We start from the raw sequence: 20,242 nt of genomic DNA, 5'->3' as shown, positions 1-20,242 counted from the left end.
CTTTAAAATCACCAGGCTCCCTGCCAGCAGCCTGTGTTGAGTCCCAGGGTGGGCAGTTCAAACGTGAATTGCTTGCGGTGGTGAGCCGATGCAAGCGGTGGGAGACGAGGAGGCATTTTGTTTCCTGTTGGAAACTGTCATCATGACCTTCCTGATGCCAGAATCCCTTTAAGCCATACAAAAGATCAGTAAGAAATTCACCCTACAAAGAACATACATAGCAGCAGTTCAACAATTTTCCTTCATCGGGAGCAAAAGTTTGCAAAAGCAAATAATAAAAATGACCATTCACCATAAGCCCCAGCCTTTGCTACCCTCCTGCTATGTACAAGTACCCATATAGGGGTATTAGATTTAGGGTCCTTTCAGAGACTGGGACCTTTATCATCACATATGACCGAAGGCAGAAACATCAGCTTCTGTAGTGGACTGCAATACACACTTGTATCAAAATGTTTTAATTTCATTGTACAATACATACAAATAAAAACACACAATGTGATAGATACACACAATAAAAATACAGTCGTGTGTGATATAACGATAATAATATGTAATCTCGTCCGGCTAGGGAGGCCGTGTACAAAACAACAGTAAATTATGTAAAATATTTTATAATATATATAGTAAGAATGATACAATACTGCTCATTACAATAAAAAAGTCTCCTGACCAGAGATGTAGTTTATTATCTGGGATTGGTATGCACTCCGGTTAAAGGGGTTGTCTGGAGGTTAAAAAACATGGCTGCTTGTTTCGAAAAACAGCGCCACACCTGACCATGGTTTAAGGTGGTATTGCAGCTCCATTGTATAGTGCTGTTCCTCTAGTATTCCTCCAAGAAACTTAGGAATAAATGAAACAGATCGTTACTATTGCCATATTGTCAAAAGGGCATTTCTATCTCTATAGTCTAATAAGAACATAATTGCTCCAACTAGTAACGCCCAGTTGTCAGTTTGGTCATAGATTTCTAGGAGCAATAACAGAGTTTGACACAACTAACATTTATAGTCAGAGCAGATGTTCCAGAATAGAGATTTAATGCAGAATACAATTATTTACTGATATACGTGAGAAGCGCTGACAGACAGATAGTTGGATTTACTCGCCACGTTCTAGTCATAACTCTTAAAGGAATCTACCATCAGAAGAAGATCTCATGGTAGATTCCTCTTTTCTGCCTCTGCCCTAATCTGTAATATAATAATCCTGGAACCTAACTTTAAAACTTTATTTAGTAATATGTAAATTAACCGTATAGGCTACTGGGGCGTGTACTAGCCTGGCCGGGCACTGGGAGCTTAGTCTAGTACACGCCCCAGTAGCCTCTGCAGTTCATTTACATATTACTAAAATGCAGTTTTTAACAAGTTACGGTAGGTACCAGGATTATTAAATTACAGATTAGGTCAGAGGCCGGCAGGCGGAATCTACCACTTCTCATGATAGATTCCTCATGGTAGGTTTCCTTTAAAGGACATCTACCACCAGGATGAAGGATTGTAAACCAAGCACACCGACATACTGGTGTGTGCCCCCTCTGGCAGTACCTGCTCTTCTTTTAGTCATTTATGCCCTGGTTTTTACAAAAAAAAAAAAAAAAGGCTTTTAAAATTATGCATATGAGTCTGAGGGGCTCCAGGTTCCATAGTTGTTAATGGAGCCTGGAGCCTCTCCGGCTCATTTGAAAAATTTTTAAAGCCTTTTTTTTCTTTAAAACCAGGGCATAAAAAGTTTAAAGAAGAGCAGGTCTTGCCAGAGGGGGCGCACTCCAGTATGTCAGTGTGCTTGGTTTACCTGGCCTATTCTCTTTCTCTGGGTCTTTTTTTCCCATAAATGTGGGAAAGCCACTTTAACACCTACAAATGTATAGTTTGGCAACAATTTATTTATTAAAAATTCATAGAAAAATCAATTAGTTTAGTCTATTCCAGCCGAAAACAACTGCAACTTTTACTGAAAGTTGAGGTGTTACATATTATATAAGGCACAGGGAAACCTCATACAAAGGTCTTATAGTGTCTATGGGGGAGATTAGTGTAAAGATTAGGGGAGAATGTAACACTGTGACTAGCAGCTCTTCTGCTTAAGGAAGTCAATACCATAAAGGGTGTTAAAGGGGTGGTGTGACGGCAATAAAGCAGCTTTGTATTACAATTGGGCCGATATTTCCTACCTGCAGGAATACCAGGCCTGTGCATTGCATGTCACCAAAAAGTTTAGACACTCTGTAATATCGTGATTGGTTTTACGTAAATTTGGATTTGAGTGAATGTCCCTTAAACTAAAGTAAACTCTCTGACGCCAAGTGGCATCACATGGTGCCTAATGACCTCACAAGCTGATGTAATAATACCTGGATGCGGAGTCCATCATCAATGGAGACGCTACACATCTCCAAGAATAAACCAAGGTATGCCCCGAAATCTGCCCTTGTAGATTGGAAACGCATAAGTAACCATGCACTTTGCTAACAAAATCTGTTCCCCTACTGATGCCCGTAGCCGATAGCTCGGATATAAAGTACAATCTCCACTATTGTAGGAGTATAGCCGGTTGTCCATTAACGATTTTGGTCCGCTGATCTAACCCTGTGTGCTTACAGGATTTACCAGAGCGAGCCTACAATCACTGACCTGATCTCAGTTTGTCCGTGTTCGGTCTCTGCACTTGAAGGATTTACCAGACCGAACTCTCATGTGGGCAATAGGCTTAAAGGAAATATACCATCAAAATCATACATGATAACCCAGGCACCCTGAGGCCGCGGTCACACGTATCGCTAGGCATCCGTTCATAATACGACGCTAGCGCACAGGGGGAGGTCCTCGGCCCGAACGCACATTCGTTTGTAGGGGATTTAAAAGTCTATCGCATGTGTTTCTTTGGAAACGCTTGTGTGTTCGGGCCGAGGACCCCCCCCTGTGCGCTAGCGTTGCGTTATGAACGGACGCCTAGCGGTACGTGTGACCGCGGCCTTGCTTGTATATCCAGGTACTGGGGTAATCTTCTTATATTTGTTATCCATGGTTTCCTTCCTTCGAAAATTTAAAAAGTATGGCAATGTGCCCATAGGGCTCTGTTGGTTGTTAGCAGAGCCCCTCCATGTTCTGGCTTCACAGGCTGTTAAACGGTCTCACCCTGACCCCTCTGCTCTTCCCAGCTCCCTTTTCCTTTTAATCTCACCGGCAACAGAGCACAGTAGGGAGGGGCCAGACTGTGAAGCTACAGCATGGAGGGGCTCTGGTAATATCCCCAAGAGCCCCTCAGACTCATTAGCAAAATTTTAAAAGTTGATTTTAGAATGAAGGAGGCCATGGATAACAAATAATAGAAGATTACCAGTGTCACAGTGCCTGGATCTATCAGTAAGTGCCTCTGGTTTATCATGATGGATTTTAATTCCTTTAACTTGCATCCATTTACAAGTTTACCACGTGACAGCACAACACTGACAACCCTCTCCCTATGTCTTGCCTATAGACAGTACCCAGGTGAGGTGAAGCACGTGTGTAGACTGTTTATTTTGCTACCGCTCTCATTTGCGGACCCCAAAATTGGCACAAAACCTTGAAATTAATGGGACCAAGCCATTCATTTTAAGGCAGTATTTAACAAATCCTCGGATAATCCCTTCTAAAGTCTATAACGGAATACATCCAGAAAATTCTCAGCGCTCGCTGTTTGAAAATTTTATATCCAAAAAATCATCAGAGTGCACTGATATCTGCAGGGGATCCCGTCCTCCGCAATGTCTCGTGTTCTCCGAGAAAACGCTTCCTAAAGTAACAAGTCAGTTGTAGTCCTCCGACGATTCATCATCCTCATCATCAACGAGGTCATCTACTTCTTCCGCCTTTTTTTTGTGGCGGCTCCCGGTAGTCTGCTACAAACATAAGAATAAATAGTAATGAAATAAAAGGACAATTTCAAAAAAAAAAAAAAAAAAAAGCATAAAGAAACAACGAGAATTCACAAGATCTATTGCCCCCATTGATGTAGTAAATGATTCAGCATCTAATAAAGTAGTTTGTAAATAAAGTAGAATTGGGCGGCACAGTGAGAAGCACTTCTGCCTTGCAGCGCTGGAGTCCTGGGTTCTAGTCCCATCCAGGTCAACATCTGCAAAAAGTTTGTATGTTCTCTCTGTGTTTGAGTGGGTTTCCGCCGGGTCCTTTGGTTTCCTCCTACACTCCAAAACATACTGGTAGGTTGTATAGATTGTGAGCCCCATGAGGACAGGGACCAATTTGACATGCTTTGTGCAGCGCTGCGTAATCTGTGTGCGCTATATAAATAAAGAATTATTATTATTATAATAAGCAGAATTGTAACAAGATGGTGATAGTGAATATACACCATATATAATATGTAGATAGATGGTGACCACACGGGTCACGGGTGCAGAAGAGGGGAGCGCTCATCACCCCTCCCCTATCCATAGAAAGCCGAGCGGTCACTATACAGCAGTAAATAGGACGTCTTATCTTTTACGGTGCAGCGAGACCCTATGGTGTCAGACATGGGATGGACAAGGATCACGAGAATGGAGGGTCTAACTCTCTCAGAATACACGCAGGCATGTGTCCTGCCGCTCAATAAACCCCTTAAGGCTGCGTCCTCTTTTCGCTCCCAACTTTCAAAAAGCTATAACATTTAAATTTTTTCGTGTACAGAGCTGCATTAGGGCTTACTTTAATTATTATCAAAGGGGTTTTCGCATGAAGGAAAGTTAGGCCCTATCCACGTGCCGAGACCCCCGCAGATCGCAAAAATGAGGTGTCCATCGTCGCTCCTCAGACTAATGGAGCAGACAGCCGCTCATGACCGTTCAGCTCGATTAATCTCTATGGAGCTGACGGAGATCGGTGAGCGCAGCCTGGAAAACTCCCTGCACCTGGATATCTGCAATGAGGAGCTCAACAATGCGCGAGATTCTCCAGTATTAAAAAGTAAATGGTTATTGAGAATGTCGCACTACAATTGTAAGAAATAAAAAAAGTCTTAAATGGTCTTGAAGACAAGAAATTACAAACTGCTTAAAAGGTACATGCACCTTTGCAGTCCAATGTTATTTCTATATATTTTTTTTTACTGTCCATTACTTTTTGTTCCCATTCGTCCAGTATGTTATCACATAGCATGGGTTAGATAATAAGGAGTAAGACTGCATCAGACTACACAGGATTGTTTGTAGTCTGTTACCATGGCTATGCATACACCCCCCCCCGCCTGTATAAAAGCTGTAGACATAAAACGGTAACACATTCTGAGTAGATGGCTTCTTCACTCTTGAGGCACTGGGACAATCTTTGATCCTATAGATGTACGTATATTTTAGGGCAGGAGAATGGGAGAAACATGCATTGATACGAATGCCTCAATAGCGGTAAAGATAGACAAAAGGCAACTCTTACTGATAAAGATGCGGACATCCTCTTTGATGTTCCAGTCCTTGAATTGGCACGTACTATATCTAAGCGGGACTGAAAATCTGGCGGATGAAGGGAACTTCTGAATACCTGGGGATGGAACATAAGTACAGACACATGTATAGCAGATACTAGGCACATAATAAATGACATCTGCTCTACTCAACATTGATTCTTAGAGGAAATCTACCATAAAAATCCATCATGATAAATCAAGTACATTACTCACAGATCCAGGCACCGGGACTGTGGTAATCTTCTTATATTTCTTATCTGTGACCTCATTCCTTATAAAATTTACTCTTAATTAAGCCAATGAGACCGAAAGGCTCTTGGGAATGTTCCAGAGCTCCTCTGTGCTGCAACGTCACAGGCTGTCCCCCCCCCCTCCCTCTGCCGGATGTAATCACATTGCAGTGAAGGAAGTGTCAGAAAATAGCACAGTGTAACAGCCTGTGATGCTACAGCACAGAGGAGCTCTGGTAACGGCCCCCAGGATAGCAGAATTAAAAGTTTATTTTAGAAGGAAGGAGGCCATGGATAACAAATATTAGAAGATTACCACAGTCACGGTGCCTGGGTCTATGATTAAGTGTCCCTGGTTTATCAGGCTTAATTATGATGGCAGATTTCCTTTAAAACAAACCTATGTATGTCAATCAGCTCTCCTCCAGAAGAAAGTAAACTTTCTGTATTGCCACCAAGAGATATCTACTCTGCGGGGGGAGATTTATCATGTTTCTGAGGTAAAACTGTTCAAGTTGACAATGGAAACCAATCAGAGCTCAGCTTTAATTTTATAAACAGCTGTGGGAAAATGAAAGCTGAGCTCTGATTGGTTGTCATGGGCATCTAGAACAGTTCTGCTCTTGGGGACTTATGATAAATCTCCCCCATTATAACTCAATGTCTGATCCGTAAAAGAGCCTTTAAACTGGACCAGGGATATCGGCCAAACCATATCAGCTTTTTAGGTTTAGCGAACATCCCTTGTCTTGTTTCAGGCTTTAGACCTTGACCCACAGGGTAGATATCAATAGGTGGAAGTTTTCTTCATTTTTGGAGGAAACACATTTGAAAAACTGTTCCCAGAGACGACAATATAAAATGTAACAGGGTGTTTTACAGTAATTAGAGAGATTGCCGTCACCAGAAAATGTACCCAGTACAATACACAATGCTGGTTATACTTCTGGAGTAACCATGACAATGTGGGGTGCCCGGTCCCTGCTCCTCACCTCTAGATCTTCCTCCTCATCTATGTCCTCGATGTGCTGGAAGGCAGCGGTCAGCACTTCTAGAGCCTTCCCATGGAACAACATCTCAATTGTTACAAAGTCACTAAAAATTTTCTAAAAAGAGAAAAGCCAATATTAGATAATATAATATACACCTTACAACTGTATACACCATTTATAGTATAGCTATAGGTGAGCCGGGATTATGTGCAGTGTCTTGGGTGGCTTCATTATACAGGCGGTCCCCTACTTAAGAACACACGACTTACATACGACCCATAGTTACAAACGGTCCTCTGGATGTTGGTAATTTCCTGTACTTCTGCTTTAGACTATAATAAACAGCTATAACAGTTATCACAGGTGTCTGCAATGAAGCTTTGTTGTTAATCCTGGTTCTTATAACAATCCAACATTTTTAAAATCCAATTGTCACAAAGACCCAAAAAAATTTGGCTTGGGCTACAATTGTAAAATATACAGATCCGACTTACATACAAATTCAACTTAAGAACAAACCTACAGACCCTATCTTGTACGTAACCCGGGGACTGCCTGTACCTGTGTATCGCAAATCATAAATGGTAGGTAAAGTATCCCACACGTTGGAAGATGACGTCAGAAACCTCCCGATGTGACCTTACAACTTTATGGCAAATAACGAGGTGTGAACCCCACCTAACAAAGGAGCATCACTACTAAGCATGTACATAAAGTGCAACACACATTCCTCACAACTAAAAGCTTAGAACAGGGATGCACAACCCGCAACTGACGGACCACATGTGGCCAAGTTACAGCTTGCGCTTTGCCGACAGTCAAAGTCCGATAAGCACTTTCATAACTTATGTAACATAACTGATGGCTCTTCGGTGCAGGAGGCCGGGTAGCGGTGAGTGCAGCTGTAAAGTCCCGGGTCATCTCCTGCTTTTCCACTCTATGTCCTGACTCTGGTCGCATGTGTCGGGGTTAAGAGCACAGTGCAGAGTGGCCCCAGGAGCAGAAGAGGACCCAAGAGTGGATGTACTGCACCGATAGCTATTCTGGTGCAGCTATGACCCAGGTCCCGATGCCACCGCATACAACCAGCGCTACATGGAGGAGAGAAGAAGCTGCTGTGTGGTGCAGGGAGGAGAGAAGCCTCCAGGGTCTCAAAATTTTTTTTTTTTTAATTAGACCTTTTTAATTAAGGCAGAGAAAAACAGAGCCTTACATTTTCTTTATTTTTCAGATAGAAATACACGACACATACACAAAGTGCAAGCTCCAATAGACGGAGAGCACTAGAGAAGCGAGGGCATACAAATTAGCATATTCTCACCGAGCACAAGCGGGAGTTGTGAGAGCAATAAGGCCCTGGACACAGCACACTCCGCTTCTGGAATATTCACAGTGGGATCTCTTACCCCTAACTAATCTGCTTATAGTGGTGCTATAATATATATATACACTCACCGGCCACTTTATTAGGTACACCTGCCCAACTGCTCGTTAACACTTAATTTCTAATCAGCCAATCACATGGCGGCAACTCGAGCATCAGTATGGGGAAGAAAGGTGATTTGAGTGCCTTTGAACGTGGCATGGTTGTTGGTGCCAGAAGGGCTTGTCCGAGTATTTCAGAAACTGCTGATCTACTGGGATTTTCACGCACAACCATCTCTAGGGCTTACAGAGAATGGTCCGAAAAAGAAAAAACATCCAGTGAGCGGCAGTTCTGTGGGCGGAAATGCCTTGTTGATGCCAGAGGTCAGAGGAGAATGGGCAGACTGGTTCGAGCTGATAGAAAGGCAACAGTGACTCAAATCGCCACCCGTTACAACCAAGGTAGGCAGAAGAGCATCTCTGAACGTACAGTACGTCGAACTTTGAGGCCGATGGGCTACAGCAGCAGAAAAACCACACCGGGTGCCACTCCTTTCAGCTAAGAACAGGAAACTGAGGCTACAATTTGCACAAGCTCATCGAAATAGTAGAAGATTGGAAAAACCTTGCCTGGTCTGACGAGTCTCGATTTCTGCTGCGACATTCGGATGGTAGGGTCAGAATTTGGCGTCAACAAAATGAAAGCATGGATCCATCCTGCCTTGTATCAACGGTTCAGGCTGGTGGTGGTGGTGTCATGGTGTGAGGAATATTTTCTTGGCACTCTTTGGGCCCCTTGGTACCAATTGAGCATCGTTGCAACGCCACAGCCTACCTGAGTATTGTTGCTGACCATGTCCATCCCTTTATGACCACAATGTACCCTGTAACATCTGATGGCTACTTTTAGCAGGATAATGCGCCATGTCATAAAGCTGGAATCATCTCAGACTGGTTTCCTGAACATGACAATGAGTTCACTGGACTCAAATGGCCTCCACAGTCACCAGATCTCAATCCAATAGAGCATCTTTGTGATGTGGTGGAACGGGAGATCTGCATCATGGATGTGCAGCCGACAAATCTGCGGCAACTGTGTGATGCCATCATGTCAATATGGACCAAAATCTCTGAGGAATGCTTCCAGCACCTTGTTGAATCTATGCCACAAAGAATTGAGCCAGTTCTGAAGGCAAAAGGGGGTCCAACCCGTTACTAGCATGGTGTACCTAATAAAGTGGCGAGTGAGTGAGTGAATATATATATATATATATATATATATATATATATATATATATACACACACATATAAATATTACACACACACACACAGGACTATGTCAGATTAGACATGAGACTTACCTTGATATCTTTTATCTTCTGTTTTTCAAAATTGTCGATGGTTTCCTCCAGCTGCCGACTTATTCGGGCCGCATCCATTGTAGCTCTCTGTAATTCTGTCTCAGCCTTAAACATAGACAGAACATCCTTACTGCTGTAATGGGACTGGAAACTAGAATGTATACACTGAGAGATCACTGGGAGAAATGCCTTAAATAGGGTTTCCACATGTTTATGACACATACACAGCATATGTCATAAACACATTACAGGCAGGAGTCCCACCTATCTTGAGAACGAGGGTCAGTTGACCTCCGAAAAGAAGAGTTTGCTGCGCATGTTCAGTATAGGGAGCACTTTGCTGAGATATTTTCAGCCCTCCCACAGACATGAATGGAGAATCGACACATGTACTGCAGACTCTCTTTCAAGTCCAGCTGCGGAAGAAATTCTAGTGGATCACCATTCCCAGAGCACCTATCATCTATGTATGACATATCCTGGCATAGACTTCGTATCAATAAAGTCTGCTCAAGCACAAACTTACATTCTGTTATATACGTAAAGCCTTTCCGTATGTGCAAGGAACTAATGGTTCTTTTAGAATAACGATGATAATGAATACTTCATACCCGGTCAGGTGCATAGGAGGCGTTTTGTATGCATTAGACAAAGCTTTTAGGGATGCATTATGTCCAAATTGCTCCCTAAACCTCTAATAATGTAATGACTCCATTAACGGTCCCTACAAAGTGCCGTTACGGTGCATTTTCAGATCTTATAGATTTACTATAAAGGGGTTTTCCCACCCAACAATTTGGGCCCCAATCACAGAATAGGGCTTAACTTGCTGATCGTGGAAATCTCAGTGAGGAGACCCCCGCAGATCACGAGAATGGGGTCAGATGGGGCCCCAGGTACCTCCATCAGACCGCTCATCGCTTCCCAAGATGAATGGAATAGTTGGAGATTGCCGAACACTGAGGCTTCCGATGGAGGTACCTGGGGCCCCATAAGACCCCCTGTTCTTGTGATCTGTGGGGATCTCATCACTGAGAACCCCCCCTCCCTCGATAAGCAAGTTAGGCCCTATCCCGTGGATAAAGCCTGACTTGTTTACCCCTAAAATGTACATTGTAAAACAATGGGTAAAGCTTTTCCAAAAGGCGACCAATTGTAGGAAGTTGACATGTAAAAGAGGATGAGCTGTCCATCTTGTTCCAGGGATTTCATGAAAACGATGTGAATTTTATACCTGTGACTTAAATATTGGTTAAGGGAAAAAAAAATGAAACTTAGAAGCAAAGTTGACCCCACAAATCACTCGGATTATCCGCAGCCTGAAGAAGGGCCGGTCATCTCACTGATATAATTAATATACATTTATCTCTATTTACAGGATAGGACATTCATTTCAGACCCCCTGCGGGAATCCCCCTAATGTGCAACTCATCTTGTTCTTTTTAGAAAAAGTTGAAACCAGCCGTGGTGGTGGACCCATATGGTGGTGGTCCCATGGTTCACACGTATATCCAATCTCAATAACAATCAAATCCAGATTGCCAGTGGATGTACTTGTGAATTCGACAAAGGATATGTCACAAGTGAATACTTACCCACTATTCACAGGATAAGGAATAACAATCTGATCGGTGGGGGTCCAACTGTTCTCACTAACTGATGGAGCAGCAGGTGTCCTGCCGCTCCATTTAATACTGTGAGAGTGTCGGACATTGCAAGGTGCTGTGCTCTACAAATTCGGACTCTCCCATAGTATTATATGGGGTGGCAAGATAGTCAAATAGTAACAATAGTTTAACAATGTTCTTTTGATTGATAGGGACCTCCACCTATCAAATTGTTCCAAGGCTTTTTGTACAGAGCAGCCACATAATTACACAAGACCCTTTGCAGCAATTCAGGTTTATGCAGATTATATTAAATTCCATACAAACAAGGATACAATGATTTGCCGATCTGATGGGTTTCTCTGTCGGGTCTTCTCCAGCTGTGCCATCTGCTTAGATTCCCTGTTCCTTGCATTTAAGGTCACTTTAAGATCCTCCTATTAAGAAAATACAAAAAAAAAAAAAAACCCAAAAAAACCAATTATATAAAAATGAATGAATATGAACACCTGACAAGCATCTACCTGCCCATCTGTTTCATGTCTGTGCAGGCCAAATCCTTTGTGCCAAGCATTACTCTCCCCGGGCACCGTCACACCTCTGTCACGCCACCGATACATAGTAGGTTCTCAGGGGACATTGCTGATGTGTAGCTCGCATGTGTAAGGTTTTCCAAAATTTAAAAACCCTTAGAATATGTCAAAAATATATAATCAATGAGGGTCCACAACATTAAGTCGAGAGCAGGGCCGGTGCTAGACAAAGTGGGGCCCTGGGCAAAACTAAAAGTGGGGCCCCAAAATAAAACTATTTTATGACCAGTCACAGTCAGCAAGAGGCTCCTTTAGTATGGTAAAACAAACTGTAATATGGGAGAATTTTATAGGAGATGATAGGGAGAATGATGGGCAGCGCGGTGGCTCAGTGGTTAGCACTACAGCCTTGCAGTGCTGGTCAACATCTGCAAAGAGTTTGTATGTTCTCTCTGTGTTTGCGTGGGTTTCTTCCGGTTTCCTCCCAAATTCCAAAAAAAACATACTGGTAGGTTGATTAGATTGTGAGCCCCATTGGGGACAGGGACTGATTTGCCATGCTCTGTGCAGCGCTGCGTAATCTGTGTGCACTATATAAATAAAGAATTATTAATTAGAATTATTATGATAGAAGATAAATATGAAAGATGATAGAGATTTCTAGATGCAGAATATAAAGTAGATGATATATACAGGAGATGGATGAGAGAAATACAGTAGAAGAGAAATAGAAGATTGATTAAAAAATAGACAGAAAAAGTGAGATATATAAATGGTCAGATTATATGAGACAGATAGCTAGACAGATAGATAAAATGATGCGAAAGGTAAGCAGCACTCTGAGACGTCAGATGTCAAATGGTGAAGTGGGTGATTTTATTCCATGTTTAGAAGTACACCAGGGTACAGCAGCGATGTTTCGGCTCCAGGGAGCCTTTATCAAGCCAAGTGACAAAGGTGAATGGCGTTATATATATATATACCGTATATACTCGAGTATAAGCCGAGACCCCTAATTTCAACACAAAAAACTGAGAGAACCTATTGACTCGAGTATAAGCCGAGGGTGGGAAATGCATTGGTTACAGACTCCCAGTATATAGTCTGCCAGCCCCTGTAGCATACAGCCTGCCCAACCCCTGTAGCATACAGCCTGCCCAACCCCTGTAGCATACAGCCTACCCAGCCCCTGTAGAAGTAAAAAAAAAATAACACTGTACTCATCTTTCCGACGTCCCCCATAGGTCCTCTTCTGTCTCAGACAGAAGAGGACCTATGGGTGACGTCAGAAAGGTGAGTTTTGTCTTTATGTTTTTAGTTGACTCGAGTATAAGCCGAGTTAGGGTTTTTGAGCACAAATTTTGTGCTGAAAAACTAGGCTTATACTCGAGTATATAAGGTATATATATACCAAATACAAGTGATCACATGATCAAATTGTTCCCACCCACTGGCATTAACATATTCTGTCATAGTATACAAACAAGTGTTATTTCATTAAAAAATATCAAAATACATTAAAATACAAAAAAAATGATAGAATTCATACATAAGTATACAAAGTGCTGGTGCATTAGTCGCTTTCATCTCCATACAGTGAGGGATATTAAGCGTGTAGTGTGTCAATAAAGTGACAAGTGCAGTAGGTGCTAATACAATAGGCAAATCCTAGTTAGAGAAGTTAAAAGCAGCGAGGAATGTTATCAAGCGCCCGTCTACCAAAAGTGTGTGAACCGCAAGCGGAGTAAGGCGCTCCTGCGCATGTCCGGGGTGGCGACAGGATGATCCACCTATCGAGCGGAGATGCCGCGTTACCAAGGGAACCATCCACGTCATCTGTACACAGACGACCAGGGAACTACCCATGTCACTGCGCACTGGGAGTCGGGGCACCCCGGGATGTAAGTATGGTCTAGTTATCTTATGAAAAGGGTATAGGATGATCAATGGCACAGCGGAGGGCAATCGAAGTAGTAGTTGAAGAGGGACGATGAGTGGGTTAACCCCTGTAGAAAAATGGGGAAATGCAACTGCCCACTAGATATTAATTATATCCCTGTGACCAACCAGTAGTCCATACGGGATTATGTATAAGAATAATTGACCCTGTATTCTTATGAAAACATGAATATTAGTTGATATTATTCCTTCTCAAAATATAGTAACATATAAAGTGAATATTTCCATTATCTGTGAGGTGCAGCAGCTCCTGTGTGCAGCAAATTCTCCCTGTAGCCCGAGGGCTGAGAATCTACACTTCAGGGGGCTGTATCTCTGGCTCTGTGACACATAGAACCTCACTTCTTTTTTCCTATGAAAGAAGTGAATCTCCTTTTTTTATATAAATGTGTTTCTAAGTGTCAGGAAAACGGAGATATTAACTGTAACTGCTGTTGGCAGTGATTTTTATATATAAAAATGGCACCTGATATTCTCACTTTAAACCTGAATATCTCTGGATCCCTGGCACCTAGAAACAAAATTCAAGATTCATTTGAAAGAAGAGATTCTCCTCTTCCAGGGGGCCCTAGGCAATTGCCCACTTTGCCTACCCATAGTGCCGGCCCTGGTCGAGAGCTGTGGTCTCTTTACTACTTCACTTATCCATGCTGTAAATCAGCAGTGCTCAACATTACAGTTCTTAATCCCTTAACGAACAGGTCCTTTTTTGTTTTAGCGTTTCCATTTTTTACTCCCCACCTTCAAAAATCTAATCTTTTTTATTTTCCCATGTAAAGAGCGTAATAAATTGCACTTCCCAGTACACGGTATGGAATAATAAATACTATCTGTGAATTGGAGAAAAAAAGTTCCAAAATGCAGTGAAATTGATGAAAAAAAAATGCATTTGCTAAATTTTCTTGTGTGCTTGTTTTTCACAGCTTTCACTGAGCGCACCAAATGACATGTCTCCTATATTTTTTGGGTCAGCAAGATCACAGGGATACCAAATTTATGTAGGTTTAATTTTTTTTTTAAATGTATTAAAATACAAAGTCTTCATTTGATCACCCTTATAAAATTTGTTGCAAAAGGGCAAAGTATTCGGACATTTGGGTGCTATTTACCGTTACGGGGTTGAACGGTGGGAATAACTTATATTTTGCTAGATGGGACATTTTGGGAAGCGGTGATACCTAACATGTTTATGATTTTTCATCAGTTGTAGGGAAAGGGGTGATTTGATTTTTTCAGTTTTTTACATTTTTTTTTTTTTACAAATTTTTCAGACCACCTAGGGTACTTTAACCCTCGGTTGTCTGATGGACTCCACCACCTACAGCAATATTAAAGTATCAGGATTTTACACTATTACAATGTGACCCAAAGCTGTCATGGGGCAAATTGTCACTCCCCAATGGACATCACAGGGAAAGGCGATCTTAGCCAAGATGGTGGCGCTCACGTGCTGACATCTTTTGTCTACTGCGATCAAATGGTTAATACCCGCAAACGGTGCTAGCACTGATTGCAGGTGTTACCGGTCAGTGTTTGCTGCAATATGTAGCAAACACGCACCTTGTATGCGAGGGCTCAGACAGTAATCCCCATGTGTACACACGCTGCCGCTGTGCGATATATACATACATCACATGTGTTTAAAGGGTTAATACTACTGTTCTTTGATTTGTTTCCCCCTATCCTGTGGGGATCCGACTACTGGGATTCCGCCGATCAAGAGAAAGGGGATCCTGTTCTCACCAATCGGATCAACCAGCAGGTCGAGTATGTGTCCTGCTGCTCTATGCAGTACTATGGGGGTGTCAGACTCTCTGGTGCTCCCAATCACTACTAGACTGCAGGAGATACCAGAGCACTGTTCTCCGCAATTTCCGTCACTCCCTTCATTTTCAATAGAGAAGCAGGACACGTGCCCAACCTGCCACTATGGGATCCCAGTTCTCCTGATTGGCGGTGACCCCTGCAGTAAGACGCTCACTAATACCCTGTGTGTAGGGGCTCTAACAATCAAAATTGGTAAACTTCTTTAAATGGGTGTAAGTAATGTAGAACTGGACATCAAGTCACACAACTCTGTTCGAACAGCTGATCAGTGGAGGTTCCAGGGTTTCACCATTCTGATAATGATAGATCAACAATGTATTTGTCCTGGACAACCCCTTTAAGAGTACAAGTTCACTGGGAAAAATGGTGGCGCTCTTTAGTTCAGCTACTCGTAAGAATCCCAAGAACAGTGGTGTTCATATCTCTTCTCAGTGGTGCTCATATCTCCTATATAAGAACGTATAGACCACACAAGAAACAAGCACATACCCTTTTAAGCTTGACTATAGCTCCATAGCTTTTCAGAGGTTCAACTACTTTGGCTTCCAGTCTTTCCACCTGATAAAAGAAATGATTCATTTCATGAGTGCAGAATACAAAGAACACCAATATCTACAGCCCTGTATTGTCCTGATAAACTATGCTGATATATTATATACTCCGTATACGCCGATACTGCCAACTCTGAGCAAGAATGGTGCTTGAATATAGAGATTTTGGGGCTTATTTATCAGGGCTCGTGTCAGAACACTGGGGTAATAATTGTAAATGTTCGCACTTGATTATTTCCCCCTTTTCGCTACCTCCACTCCAGGGGGCATGGAAGGGCATGATGGGGCACGGCTGGTGGGGACTGGTCCAGCATGGGGCAATTCTGACCTTGCGCCGCAGCTGCAGCCAGTGACTTTTCACCTGCCGGATACACCTAAGCCTCTTAAAGTAGCCGGCTGTCCCGGAGCTATCACGCATTGGCGTTTTATGAATAACTACCTTTTGAGGCAATTTTTTGTATAATGTAAAACGAATTAGGAATATAAAGGGTAGACTTCTGCCTGTTATGTCTACATGAAGGAGCCGAGACCTTGTGGATGAAGTCAAGCTCTCCGTGCCTCTGCTTGTCCTTTATTCCCCAGTTCTACTAAATACTGTCCCTGCGCCTTGTGACTCATGTTCTGGTGCCAGAGAAGACCTTCGGCATCATCTCATTGCACATGCACTGGAGGATGTGACACTGCTCTGGTGGATGTGCAATGGAGAGATGAAGCAGAGGAGATATTCCATGGACAGAGCACAAATTATACAACACAGACTCAGTATTAAGCAAGCAAAGCATTTGAGCCAACATTGGAGGGGTGAGGGTCCATCCAAACACAGTAGGGACACGGGAAGGCAGCAGAGACGACTAGTCGGATGTGTGGAGAGCTGTACTTCATCCACAAGCTCTCCGCCCCTCCGTGATTTAATAGGAATGATTATATAATGAATAAAGCTTATTTCTTACTACTTGCAGTCCTCAAATTCCAGAAAGTTTGCACAATCAATAGACACATAAAATAAATGCTGTCCTCATAGGTGACCATCTAAGTGGCTTGTGTGATATATTTACATTTTATTTCTGGATGCTATTCTGTGGTGCAGTCCTTTCTCTGTGGACTAGTCTGCAGAGTCCATGGCTTTGTAGGTCCTGCATGCTCACTCCATCTACTGTCTATGGGACTGATGAAGGCGAGCACAGCCCGTGGCCAGCAGGGTCATAGCAAATGATCAGAGGGACAGGGCATATACTTGATCAAACACTCCATTCATTCAGGGGAACCTGCTGATTGTGGAGGTCTATTTACTCAGGTAGCAATCCACTTACATGTATATAGGGGATTACATAAAAATTTTGGGCCAACCCCTTTAACGGAAAACCTATAATCAAAATCCATGCTGATAAACCAGGGACATTACTCATAGATCCCGGCACCGTCTTCTTATACTTATTACCCACGTTATCAACTTATAAAATAGAGGGAGGGGGCAGGGGGTAGTCAGTGTAACAGCCTGTGAATCTGCAGAATTGAAAGGCTCTTTCCAATTGCCCTTCATGCTCATTAGCATAATATAAAAAGTTAATTTTAGAGGGAATGGGCCATGGATAACAGCGCTCGGCAATTTCCATCAGCTCCATAGAGATTAATGGAACAGAACAGCCATGTGCGGCCGTCTGCTCCATTCATCTGACGGAACGACGAGGGGTCCGACAGACCCCTCGTTCTTGCTTTCTGTGTGGCTCTCAGCACTGAGACCCCCACTGATCAGAAGATTAGGATAGGGACCAACTTTAGTTGTGGGAAAACCCCTTTAAGCAGACAAGTTAAATCAAAATAATCTGCTACCCCCCCCCCCCCCCATCTAGTGTTTAGGATGTGATACACCTGTATAGAGATGGAATAAGGTGCGTCCCCTTCCCAGCCACCACTGAGCCTGCGTTATATATACGATAGGACGTGCAGTAATACCGCCATACCTCCGCTTGTCGATAATCCTGAAGTTTGGCGAGTTCATCAGCAAATCCCTTGAGCCCGTGTTTTAGGTTTGGGGTTTCGGTGTCGGCGTAGGCATTGACTTCTCTCACCAGTAGATCGGCTTTATCCCGGAGCCGGGCAGTCTTGCGAACGTATCCGGCGTAGATTTGGCACAATTCTCCAAAGTGCTTCTCCACGTTACTGACCGTCTCTTGGATCTGTCTGGTCTGATTATCTCTGGGGGGTAGGAAATAACAATAGCGGGCCATGTCTGACATCGGTAATAAAACAGGACAGTAACTCACACCGGCAAAATCCGGTACCCTGGGTGCAGATACTGAGGCGGTTCTGCTGCAAAATGACAATAATTGTATTTACAGTTGGATGAAAATTTGTGACATTTGATGAAATCTGCTACATGGAGGATCTGGATTTTATATGACACCGGATTTCACGCTAAACCCTACACATAGTATATAATAAGCCCCGCAAATCTGAAACCACACGATAATTCACACAAAAAAAACCTGCTCTGTGTGAACAGCGACAATGATTTGTCAGTGACATGGATACAATGTGGATTTCTGATCATCAGCTCAGTTCTCATTGGTCAGTTCTCGCCCCAGCAGCCGCCTATGGCACATATGACTCTATACATCCCACTCCTTGGTCTTCATACACACCTTGGCTGCAAGAACATGGCTGCAGTGAGGACCCCCGACGCCCCCTATAGCCCACCGCCTGCGCCCCTCACCTCGCCCTGGCCTCTGGGGTCTGGCTCATGATGATGGCGCGTCCTCCAGGATCGCCGCTCTGGCTCCTCCTCCTCTCAGCGGGGGGGCGGGGACGCCGTTACCAGCGTTTCTGCCTGACGCGTCTCTCCGCAAGTGACCACGTGATCGGGGCGGTGTCACTTGCTTGTTGGGCGGAGCCTGTGTGCTGCGTGTCGTAGTGTGGGCGGAGCCTATCGAGGACTGTACAGCTGCGGGTCCGGACCTTGGTGTCAGCGGTACAGCGCTTGTTCACAACTTCACACACGACATCCGCGGTTTGCTGCGGTAACTTTGGAAGTAAAATGAAAACAGAGCCCCGGGAAACAGTCAGCATATCTACTTACACCCTGCCCCAAATATAGTGTAACAGGGTTCCTCATATCCAAGGACACAATTACTCTCCACTCACCAACATGACAAAATGTATAAGGGTCAATGATTTAGCTTGAAGGCTGAGGGCACATTATTTTGTGGGATGAATTAAAAAAAAAATTATATACATCTTTAATCTATCTATAATCAGCGCAGTTTCTAGGCAATGTACGGAACAGGGCGAACCTTAAAAATGCCCCTAAAATCAATTATAACATAAACAATGTACAGTGTTTCCCAAATAATGATATAGTGCCATCGACATTACAATAATGGGGGCACTCTGCTCGACATTACAATAATGGGGGCACTCTGCTCGACATTACAATAATGGGGGCACTCTGCTCGACATTACAATAATGGGGGCACTCTGCTCGACATTACAATAATGGGGGCACTCTGCTCTACATTACAATAATGGGGGCACTCTGCTCGACATTACAATAATGGGGGCACTCTGCTCGACATTACAATAATGGGGACACTCTGCTCTACATTACAATAATGGGGACACTCTGCTGCACATTATATTAACCGGTTAAGTACCGGGTCCTTTCCTGTTTTTTCATGTCCATTTTTTACTCCCCACCTTCAAAAATCTATAACTTTTTTATTTTTACACGTAAAGAGCTGTGTGACGGCTTGTTTTCTGCGTAACAAATTGCACTTCATAATGATGGTATTAAATATTCCATGCCATGTACTCGGAAGCGGGAAAAAAATTCCAAATGCAATGAAAATGGTGAGAAAGCTGCATTCCTACCCTAGGCTTATACTCGAGTCAATACGTTTTCTCAGTATTTTTGTGATAAATTTAGGTGCCTCGGCGTATATACTCGGGCCGGCTTATACTCGAGTATATACAGTATTATTGTATATATTATTGTATTATCTGTATATCTGATTTGTTAAGGCGCTACAGAATTAGATGGCGCTATATAGATGAAGATTATTATTTGCAGAGGTTAAATGTAGGGGTCGATTTCCTTTAAAAGAATTTTCCAGACTGTACATAAGGATAAGTCATTAATATGTGATTGGGATCTCTGGTTGCGGTACATACAAAATGGGGCAAGTAGTGGACAGCTCCTTTGTCGCCATTGTCAGAATTTACTGCAGGCTCCACTCCCTTCAGAGAGGCGGGTTATTCCTGTGTATATTGGCATCGTCTACCCCGCTCTCCCATACATCTTTAGGTGGGAGGCTCCTGGGACTCACTTCATCCAATGATTGGCCTCTCATTGGTTGATGCAGTTCTATA

General features: G+C 43.2%; 1 protein-coding gene across 1 annotated transcript; it reads right to left on the bottom strand.

Moving 5' to 3' along the window:
* Window positions 1–442: 442 nt before the first annotated feature.
* Window positions 443–18,756, bottom strand: CIBAR1 (CBY1 interacting BAR domain containing 1). Its single transcript, XM_072151538.1, has 9 exons — window positions 18,591–18,756; window positions 17,839–18,073; window positions 15,816–15,884; window positions 11,343–11,444; window positions 10,635–10,640; window positions 9,401–9,505; window positions 6,674–6,787; window positions 5,421–5,525; window positions 443–3,889 (listed from the first exon to the last, which is right to left on the bottom strand). Exons 1-9 carry the CDS (start codon window positions 18,617–18,619, stop codon window positions 3,797–3,799), a joined length of 858 nt encoding a protein of 285 aa, XP_072007639.1. The 5' UTR covers window positions 18,620–18,756; the 3' UTR covers window positions 443–3,796.
* Between the last annotated feature and the right edge of the window lie 1,486 nt (window positions 18,757–20,242).

This window comes from Engystomops pustulosus, chromosome 5 (assembly GCF_040894005.1).
Source record: "Engystomops pustulosus chromosome 5, aEngPut4.maternal, whole genome shotgun sequence".
Classification (NCBI taxonomy): Eukaryota; Metazoa; Chordata; class Amphibia; order Anura; family Leptodactylidae; genus Engystomops; species Engystomops pustulosus.
The sequence above is the reverse complement of the archived record's forward strand: the minus strand, read 5'-3'. Positions and strand labels throughout refer to the sequence as shown.